This window comes from Notothenia coriiceps, unplaced genomic scaffold (genome assembly GCF_000735185.1).
Source record: "Notothenia coriiceps isolate Sejong01 unplaced genomic scaffold, NC01 NC01_scaffold00019000, whole genome shotgun sequence".
In the NCBI taxonomy this organism is placed as follows: Eukaryota; Metazoa; Chordata; class Actinopteri; order Perciformes; family Nototheniidae; genus Notothenia; species Notothenia coriiceps.
The window spans coordinates 1190450-1201542 of NW_011351701.1; the positions used below are offsets into that span (position 1 = coordinate 1190450).

Below are 11093 nucleotides of genomic sequence, written 5' to 3' on the forward strand. Positions count from 1 at the left end.
GGGGGGGACGAGCTCCTTTGATCTGACTGGGTGATTCTATAAAGATACTGTAACATACACTGGTGTGTGTGTGTGTGTGTGTGTGTGTGTGTGTGTGTGTGTGTGTGTGTGTGTGTGTGTGTGTGTGTGTGTGTGAGAGAGAAAGACAGAGATCCCTGAGGCAACAGAATTCTGCAGTTTTGCATATGCCAAGAGCTTTCAGCCTTTCCTCGTTGCGTGAGTGCAGTCCTCTTTGTGTGTGTGTGTGTGTGTGTGTGTGTGTGTGTGTGTGTGTGTGTGTGTGTGTGTGTGTGTGTGTGTGTGTGTGTGTGTATATATGTGCAGGCGCGTGCCGGCTCAAATTATGAATACGGCTCAAATGATGAATACAGCAGCTACCGACCTCTCCAGTTCTCACCACCCAGCTGCGCCTGTTAACCTACATTTCCCTTCCTTCTCGGGCGTTCAGCAGCAGTGCAGAGCGCCCTTTGCTGGTGGCCGAGCAGCAGCACCACACTATGAGCTACGCTGAGGTGAAAGCTCTATGGGTGAAAGCCAAGGTACCGACAGCGAGCCGGGGATTTGTGGCGAGGTAGGATAAAGGCCATTCTCCCTCTCATCCTCTCCTTTGTACAGATGAATTAATCTTTCATTAGCTTCCCTTCATCATCAATCATTAACCCCTGCCTGTCACCACAGCACTCGCCTACTGCCCTCAATTGTTACCCTGACCTTTTACTGAGCATCGGCTTCATTTAAATAAGTGACTAATCTATCTAACATTCAAGTTATTGAAAATGTAAACATGAGCCACAAAAGCCTCACGGTGTCATGTTTGGTTAATAACGCTGAAATGACTCACAGCTAAGTCATGTTAAGGCTCATTTAGAGCCTGTGTGCAGTCTGAGAAAACCACAATCCAACACACTCCTGATTAATATAGAAACAGTAAAAGAGGATAACTCAATATTTAAAAGTAGAAACAAATAAGTGTTGCAAACTAACCTGCCATTGTCTCGGCCAACGCCCCAGACACGGATACTCGCGATTGGCTGAGAGTGAAGCACACTGCGGTCCATGGGGTCGACCAGGTTCAACATATTGTTCTCCAGCAGCAGGTACATGTCCTTCCCCTGAAAAAAATAAAACACACACACACACTTTAGATCTCATCACAGAAAAAATGCAATCCTTTTTTTCCTGCAGCTCAATACATTGCGAAAAAAGGGTTATTCAAAAGTTCAAGTGCTTTCTTTTACTTATCTTAAAAAGTATATTTGCCTGTGTGTGCATGTGTGGTGTGCGGTGTGTGTCTCTGCCTAAATAAATAATGAAACCTTAAAAAAAGAGGGGGGGGAGATGAAAGGTTATTGAAGGAGGAAGAAGCTCCCTCCCGCTCTCTGTTCTGTTGCTTCAGATTAAACCCAACCACAGCAGAGAGAGAGGAAGACTTCCTAACATCGCTCCACTTTCCTCTCTTCATTCTCCGCTCCTTCCTCCATCTTTTGAGATAGATTTGAGGAGACGGTTGCCTGGCTAACTTTTTTAGCTCTTAACTCTGCTCCACCTTTACATTTAATTGATCTAACTGGTTTTCTACAAGTACTATCCCTCTCAAAAAAACAAGTAACTATTTATAAATCTGCAAAGATAACAACAACAACTATTTTCCTCACCTCTCCCCAGATACCGACGGTGTCTCGGATGTCATTCTTGCTGTAGGACAGCTGTCTGATGCAGTTGTTAACGGCAACGCTGCTCTTTCCAGGTGCCAAGTCCTCCTCGGCCATTTCCACCCATCCCAGAGATCGCACTGCAAAGCACTGAAAGACACACCAGGCCACGATACTGTTATTTATACAGTACATCACTTACAGACATATTACAACTGTTTGCACACTGAGTAGCAGGTTTTAGTTTTAGGGTTTCATGAGGCTTATATAAGTATTTGTTTGCCTGACTTTAACAACATGGTGATTAAAACCGTGGGTGTTAGAACTGGCAGGATTGTAAGGAAAGCAGAACTATTTGGACTCCACCAAGGCGAAAACATAAATCAACAGATGAGGATAGCAAAACATGTTTGGAGTCAATATGAGACAGATTGAAGAGAGACACATCCATCTGTCCTCATCAAGTATTCATTTCATTTCAGCCATCCATTCAGAAAGTACTAGATGAAAGAGGTCAGAGTGAAAAACAAAGTGAGGCCCCATCACACTGACATCATGGTTTGTTGTAGGAAAAACTGATTCAAGTGTGGATCAAATGCTCAGATAAAACAAGTCGGCAGTTTGGTGCCATACAGCGGGACAAAACATACTAACACCTTGTGTCTTCAGTGAGGGGACGTTCACACCGGTGACTTCTCTAATCTGCAGAATGCACACACACAGTAATACCCACAGTGCATCGCTCTGTTTTTCAGGAGTCTGGTGAAAGTTTTGTCACAGATCCAGACCAGCAGGTGGTAGCAGCTACATATCTCACACACACACACACACACACACACACACACACACACACACACACACACGACTATTGCAAGGACATACTTCCAAATTACCAGTACTGAATCCTCAATTGAAAGTGGACCTATCATGCTATATTTTAATAATATAGTGTAGGACCATACCTATATAAGGCATATTTATACTTTTTATTTTTCAAAATACCAAACAGATCATGCATTTTAGCCATTCCTCACCAAACCATAGGACAGCTCCATTGGAAGCCATTTCGAAAAGTATTTCAAAAATACTTGGCCAGGTGATTGGATCAATCTGTCTATCACCTACTATCATGGGCCACTTCTGATTGGTTAAAAATGACTGGTACATGTGGAGCACAGCACTTCTGATTGGTGTGGATGACTGACACACAAGAAGAACAAATTGAATCGCAGGCTTTGCGATTTGATAATCGCATCATTTCAAATCGTGANGGCAGGGAAACAGGGTTCAGGGGGAGTGGCTGTACGGCTGTACCCATAGGATAGAAAAGGAGGAAGTGACGTCTGACTCAGAGGTCTCGCGACTGTGGAGAAGAACTTGTTGCCCACATTCTGTTACTGAGTTTAGGCTATAGCTAGCTTATTTTTTTATTGTTTTGGGTGCAGTCACTTTTGCCTCCACTTGCTGTTCAAATAAATGTTGAAAGAAAAAGTAAATCTGTTTACAGTTCTGTTTTATATGGGTGTTGTTGAAGAAGAATTGGGAGGGATGAAACCCTCTTTAATGGTCACACATGCAGAGCACACAGCACACACAGTGACATGTGTCCTCTGCTTTTAACCCATCGTAGTACCAGGAGCTAGTACTAGGAGCAGTGGGCAGCTATTGTACAGTGCCCGGGGAGCAATGGGAGTGAGGGGGGAAGGGGGATGTCCGGTGCCTTTCCCAAGGGCACCACGGCAGGGCAGGAGGTGAACTGGGACCTCTCCAAGTAGAAGTCCACACTCCAAATGTAGGTCTGTTCGGGGACTTGAACCGGCGACGCTACGGCTCACAGTCCAAGCCCCTACTGACTGCCATAGATTTAGTCCCTAATTTTGCTCTCAGAGTGCACAAGATTGATGCATTTAACTTTAACATTTAAAAAAAATCTTCCCGGGGGAGCTTGCCCCCGGACCCCCCTAGAGGAGGTGAGGTCCACCACCTGCCCACACCCCGTTAAATTGTCTCACCTACATTGAGGATGCTTCCTACGCCCATGTTTTATTCCATGTGTCAAGTAAGGCAAATTGGGTCAACATGTTATTGCATCAATGATCTGTTAACATTAAAATCCCTAAATATATGCTGTAACTATTTTGCTCTAGGCAACTCAAGGGCTCAGGTAATGTGATTACTATATGAATAATTGTCCAAAATAATATAAAATGCATAGGGTTTTTCGTTAAGTAACATACTTTCGTCGCCGGCCAGCCGATACATGCCGTGCATTAAGTGGGCCTGTCTGTCAATTAATCCCCGGGCTACTTTTCCCCCCAGTCCGCCCCTGACGAAGGGCAGTTCCAAGGATGATAATGCAGTGGGATATTTTCTCTTGAATTGAACGTGTGTGTGTGTGTGTGTGTGTGTGTGTATGTTATAGTCCAGATGCCCTGACTGTGTTTGTGTCTGGTATTCATCATAATGTCACTGTTGCTAAGGATTTTTGAGTTTCTGCCGGACAAACAAACAAACAGAGGGAAAAAACCATCGACAGCCAAATCAGCACGTCATGGAGCTGATTTTTGGCTTCACATTGTAATCTGCAAAGCTTCTGATCTGTTCAGTCATCGATGTGAATGCCACACACACCTTGGAACGTATGTCTGCTTTCCTGCAATCTGCGGCACTTTGTGACAGAATGCAATGACCGTATCAGATCAGATAAATAGTGCTTCATTGTTTTTCTGTTGTATTTATCCCTTGTGTTGACATTTCCTGGTGTCTGCCTAATTGGAATGACATTCTACCGACTGATGTTTTATTGAGCATAACTCCTTGATTAAAACTTGAAATGTCTCATTTGAATTTGAACTGTGAGTGTTTAAGAGGCCTCTATAATGAATGCACCAAGGTGCAGCATGGATCTGTTTCTCTCCGTCTCACCACTTGGAGGCGCTCTCTTCACTCAGATGAGAGCACAGAAAGCCAATGTAAAAAGCACCAGCAAATAAACAGGTTTAGGACTATATACAGTCTATGCTTAGGACATAAGAAGACTAAACTTTCATTTATTTTTTAAAGCAGAAAGCGATGTTTGCTAGGAATTTGGTGATATTCTAAAGTGTTGAAAGTAGGACTATAAAACTCAGAAATATCAGGGTTTCCGCTAGGATTTTTTCTCGCAGGTCAAACGTCCGGACGGAATTTATTTTACCGGACACATTTGAAACTTACCGGTCATGTTTCAATAATAATAAGAAGAATTGTGTAGCAGAGTTTCCGTTAGCAGGTAATTACCGGACTAGGACCGGATATGCTGATGTTTAAAACTCAGTTAATGGGAGTCATTTTTATATTGCTTCAGTTTATAATCGTAACAGATCGAAAAATTCAGATTCATTTTTCAATAAATGATTCCACAAACAACAAACAACATAATTATTACATTCAAAGAAACTACTTGTAGTAGATGAAGTACATTATTCAAAAGTTTTAATTAACTTTGAATAATAACACGGGAGAAACGGATCCTCTCTTTTCCTCTCTCCCTCTCTCTCCTGACAGCCCGTCAGTTTCTCATGCTAAACAGTGGGCGGGGCTTCAGGTGATTATGCAGCAGCTGATCTGATCTCTCTCTCGCGTCCGGTTATATTTCACTCGCGTTTATGTCCCTATCGATCAGATGCAGCTCTCCTGATCGGCCTTTATAGAGAGCACAGATCAAACTATTAAGAGTGAATATCGGCCGATAATGATTGGCGGCCAATCGATCGGGGCATTTTGACCGGCAGGTTTTGAATTTACCGGTTTTTATTAAATTTTACCAGCTAAAACCCGGTAATTACCGACTAACGGAAACCCTGAGAAATATATGTAATTTTTGATTTTGTTTGTTTTCAGTTAGCATTAAAAGACAACACAATAAGACCACAATGCAACAGACTACAAACTCATTTATCATGCATTTAGAAATGTAAAATGTACTGTATCTAAATGTTTTCTTAACGGATAGATTAAAATAGCTACAGAACAATGTGAATAATGATTCAAACCTGTATAAAACCACAGATTAGGATGATACGTTATGCACGCTTTGCACTGGAAATACTCCTTACCTTTGTTTCTGAGTTGATCATGTTGACCCTGCAGGACTCCTCGTCTTCCTCTGATGGACGGTTCCTGAAAAAAAGGTTTAAAAACAAATAATGTAGGTATATAATAAACACTTTTATTATTAGTACCATTGTAACCATTAGCTGTTTAACTAATAAGGTCCCTGTTCTGCTTGTAGGGGTTACAGGCACTCATTACACTAATAGAGAACATCAAGCCATTTCCTGAGTAGAAGAACTAACATCCTGCTTTGTCTGACCTCATTTACTCTAACACTGATTTAGAACAAGATTAGAACAAAAATAACTAGACCAAACCAGTAGAAGGAAAGATGTGATTGAGTAGCAAGACTAGGAAAAGACAGTTTGACAACTAAATGCAACTGAGGTTTTTGTGTCTGTGTGTGTGTGTGTGTGGGGGGGGGTGTCTGTGCAGGTATTCCACCTTAGCTTTAGTGATGCGTAGCGAAGCGTAGCACCCTCAAACTCCTTCAGGCTGGGGTCAGAGTTCAGCGTGGCTGCCTGCAGGTCCTGATGCACACAGGGGAAAATGATCAGAGAGTGCAAAATGACACCAAAATAGAACCCACATCTTCGACCAAAAGGCAACCACCTTTAAGCCCCTTTCACACATGTGACCTGTAATACTGTCTGCTAAAACTGTCAGGGTTCAGCAGGTTTGTCCTTTGCACACAGGTTTTAAGATGAAGAAAACTTTATTAAAGTCTGATGCCACATGACATAACAACTCCAGACAGATAGGAGACCTGTCATTGTATTCATAGGTTCTTTATAGTTGCGTGGTGATGCAGTGGAAAGTTATCCAGATGTTTTTAAATAACCTTTTATTATCAAAATTCATATTATCCTATCTGTATTTTCACTGTTTGCCTTGTAGGATTGACAACATACAGTACTGTGGTGGTGTGGCACATGTCCATAAATCTAACCACCGCACTGCTGACTATCTTAAACAAAAACAGGATTGGCTCCTGTTCCAAACTAACACTGACATGTCTGACTGCAATAATATTCAGGGCATGTGGGAGAGGGGCTATGGAGACACAAGCTGGCAGAAGACAATTGTACATCTCTTGACCCCACACCGTGTATGCCAGCATGCATCCACGTGTGGGCGGGATGGCCTTGCTGGATGGAGAAATGGCGTTGGTGTGTTATGTGTAATGGGGCATGCTGCATAAAGGAAAGGAAGTTAACTGTGTGTTAACTCATTCAGATCGGTGCCAGTAGGAAGGGAAGATGACAACATTTTAGCCACATGAGTAAAGAAAAAAACAACCTTATGAGTGTGTTGCTGCAGCCAAGTAACACATACAGTTGAACATATCAGGCATGACAAAGTGCTGTGGTTGGTGCAGTTACATTATGTTGAATCATCAGCCACACATGCTTCTGCCCAGGCAGTGCAAAAATATACCACTCAAAAGAGTGTGTGAGGATAGAGCAAGAACACGACTCATTGACGTGAGTGCATTATACTTGCCTTCCACATTTCACTATCAATCTTTCCGCCAAATTCACTCCACACCGGTTTCTACATACATCGTTAAAATACAAACACACAAAGTGGTGGGCAGAGATTGGGGGGGTCAGAGGTAGGAGGGAAGAAAGACAGAAGAAGGCTGTTAGCTAACTAGTTTACTCCACACAGAGTAAAGTGCAATAAGGAGCGACCTGGCAAAACATTTCTGTAATGAAAAGCTTTCAATCAAAATGTTTCTCAAATGTTTCCTGCTCCTATTGAACAGTCACCTCACTTCTGAGAATCTATTGATTCTTGATTAGTAGAATATAAACTATAAAGACATAGAAGTAGTCATTTAGACCGTGACACTTTTCTTGATGTTGATAATAATGGATAAAACATTAATCTTGTAATTATTTTCGAAATTCCAATGTGGTTTGTGCCATACAGCAAAAAGTGAAGGAAAATAGGAGTACCACTAAAACAAGATAAAGAGACAATAAAAGAGAAGTAACATTACAAATAAATATCAATAATGATCCAACAAATACAAAAGTAGAACACAATAGTATATCAGGTTAACATTTTAAAGATAAACATGTAGGAGGACATATTGCACTTTAGTCTCAGGGTTTGCTTTGTTGAAAAACAAGACTCTCTTTGTCCATGAAGGCTCACAAACGGTTTGGATGTTCCAAGTCTTTTGATGGTGTCCTGTGTGTGCAGAAGTACAGAGCCAAACCAAAAGAAAGAATGTCACTGTCCAAATACTTTCTGACTGCACTGCTCTGTATGTGACACAAGTAGACACGTATAAAGCCATTTACACATACAGAGGCTAAAGGTTTTCTTGCTATCTGTGCCACACACAAATACACATTTACAGACAGTGTGAAAGACGTTGAAGCATAACTAAAGGCTATTGAGCTAAAAGGGAACCTTAAGAGTGGTGGCAGTTCACACGGGGAAAGAAGGTAAAGTGGAAATGTTTCTAAAGGGTCGTACCTTGTCTTCATCTTCGAGATGCTGAGAGCGCAGCTCTGGATCAGGCATCCCCTGTAGAGAGGAGGAACGAGGCTACGGAGAGACAGAGACATGAAGCCTTAGGAATGACAAACATCTTTATAGTGAGGATTCAGAGGACATCTACCATGTTAGTCTGTCTGCCATTTTGGCTCTTGTGTCACTGGCTATCAGTCAAGATGTCTGCAGGTCATTCTGGCACATCCATCTATCACCATCAGTCCCTTCTCACTGGATCAATACTTTATCTACACCATGCTCCTCTCTATCAATCTCCTTTCCTCTCTCCGTATGGCTCCATCATTCTGCATGATTGACTGATTGATTGTCTCAGTGTTCTGCTGCTCGACTGCAGTATTGACGGTCCTTTCTCCGTCTCACTCTCTATAACCAGCTGTCTGAATTTGTACAAAATGTGAGGATTACCACCGAAAGTACAATAAAACAGAAGAAAAAAAACGTTGTGTGAGTTACTTACAAAGTAGCAGCTGTTGACAAATCCACATGTGGTGACTGTGGGCTCCAGAATGGAGAGAGGCTCCACGGAGCTGTCAGAGGTGGTGCTGCTGGAGCGAGTCGACCCCCTGAAGAAGATCTCCGCCTGGCTCGACTACATGCAGACACAAAATGGATTCAGAAAGGCAGGATCTAGTGCAGAACTCATATATCAAGCATTAGTTTAGCTAGGTGACCAAGTGCTGACAGTGTTCCCAAGTAAGTCTAAGCCACAGTCCTAGTTTTAATGTGTACTGGCCTTGTGTTTTGTTTTGTTACCGCTCATGTTTTTTTATTTAGATGTTTTTTTGTGGTTGGTGCCCCGAAGAGAAATGTCTACCCTGTTGGGTTAATATATATTGTCGTGTAGGTGTACTTAAAAAGGCGCAACTGAATGTACGATAGTCACACTTGTTATTAAAGTCACTTTTATCAGAGGTTTAACTAAAGACTTACATTTTAAAAGTGTTGCATTTCCAATTATACTAATCATGACCATAATAACAGTTGCCACAAGAAACTAATTTATTTGTTGCCAATTGTACTACAAATATAGAGTTTCACTTAATTATTATTTGTTAATATGAATCTCTGACTTGAAATCTGAAATAGTTTCCCCCATTGTTCCTCATCCTCTCTTTACAGTGTAGATTCATTTAGTTTCGGTCCAACATGACTTACAAAGTGTTTGCCATCACTTAAACCATCTTGAGCATGGAGCACAGACAATTTAGATATTACCAATATTGTGTCTCTCACCTCGAGGTCAGGAGTGGGTGAGGGGCTGAGTGAGCCCAGGGACTGTTTCCGTGGCGTGGAGACGGTGTGGTCGCCCAGGGCCGGGGGCTCCGTCTGTCCGGGGGGTGCGGGGTGTGTGGCCGGCCTCTCCCACTGGGTGGTGCCTGTAGGAATGTGCCAGTAGTAGATACCGGCCATGTCTGTGATCTTCTTCCATCCTGGAGGCAGGTTGGGGTCTGTCTGGAACGACTGCTCACTCCAGATATCTGGGGATAAAACACAAATATTAGGAAGGTTTATTGATGTGTCAACAGGATTTACAATACTTGAATTTCAAATGCATGGATGAACACACCTCTGTAACGACACCCAAACATACAGCATATTATATATATTTATTGTTTTCAACCATAGGATCAAGATGGCCTCTGTTATATTAAAGTTAACATATAGCTGATGGTTTACTCAGCATCTGCTGCAGCTGTCATTTAACAAACCGTGTCTTTCGTTGGACCGCAACCAAGTCCAACTAGTTAAGCGCTGTTGTTGTATTCGTGCCACACACCCACACAAATACCTTTAAAAAAAAAGGAATCACGACCCACAGTCAAAAATACAAGCAATCCTCTCACATTAGAAAAGTTAAACAGCTGTCTGACGCATTTGCAATCTGCATTGCATTTTGCAGAACATTTAAGTCTTCTTTACATATTACAATTGTGAAACTTCTGAACCCATTGGAAAACACATCTGCTCTGTCATTTCCATTAAGACTTCTTTCATTTTGTATCAGCTTATAAATCAAATATTAGGATATTTCTCATAAAGACCACTGACATCAAAACAAATCAAAACAGGAGAGATGGAAACTATTTTAGGAAGTCAATATGTACCAGGTCTGCAGCAATACATGTTGCTTCAATGATCAAGCCTACCTTGCATCTCTATGTACGACTAGATAAAGGTGAAGGATAATAATCTTAGATTGGAATGAATACATTCCTGGACAAACTACTAATGCTAAAGAAACACAGCATACAGCTACAAAATTCAAAAGACAGAAAAACACTAAAGATTGATTATTTAAAAAACGCTGGCTCCTCAGGATGGATTCACATAAAACGCAAACTTCCCTTCCCCAACCGAGCGCAACAGCAGCATATAGAGCAGATGGCTGTTACCATGATTTATTTGACAGAGACAGAATTCAGCGCAAATACAGCATTTACCTTGAAAACACACACACACATCGATACAGGCCATACAGGCGCACACGTACACACTACATGTCATCTCATCTGAAGGTCACACACACACAGCAACTCATAAAGGTGATATAAGCGTGTGTGCATGTGTGTGACCGTGTGTGTGTACACAAAGAGTTCCTCGAACTGCTGACCATGCTAATAAAACACAGCCCCTGTCGCCACGACTGCAGGCTGTATGTCATCATGACGACTGGGCGGACCAGATTGAGTTGGAATACACACACACACACACACACACACACACACACACACACACACACACACACACACACACACACACACACACACACACACACACACACACACACACACACACACACACACACACACACACACT

The 11093-nt window shown here is 42.1% G+C and overlaps 1 protein-coding gene across 3 annotated transcripts in view; it reads right to left on the reverse strand.

Annotated features, from left to right (window-relative positions):
* apbb2b (amyloid beta (A4) precursor protein-binding, family B, member 2b) overlaps positions 1 to 11093 on the reverse strand; it is an 81154-nt gene that overhangs the window by 12471 nt on the left and 57590 nt on the right. For all 3 annotated transcript variants that reach the window (XM_010778290.1, XM_010778289.1, XM_010778288.1), the window contains exons 4-11: positions 9510 to 9754; positions 8734 to 8865; positions 8238 to 8309; positions 7251 to 7301; positions 6192 to 6277; positions 5750 to 5813; positions 1656 to 1802; positions 985 to 1112 (exon numbers count right to left, since the gene is read on the reverse strand). In XM_010778290.1, coding sequence (XP_010776592.1) covers positions 985 to 1112; positions 1656 to 1802; positions 5750 to 5813; positions 6192 to 6277; positions 7251 to 7301; positions 8238 to 8309; positions 8734 to 8865; positions 9510 to 9754 — 925 coding nt within the window. The remainder of the gene's footprint in view (positions 1 to 984; positions 1113 to 1655; positions 1803 to 5749; positions 5814 to 6191; positions 6278 to 7250; positions 7302 to 8237; positions 8310 to 8733; positions 8866 to 9509; positions 9755 to 11093) is intronic.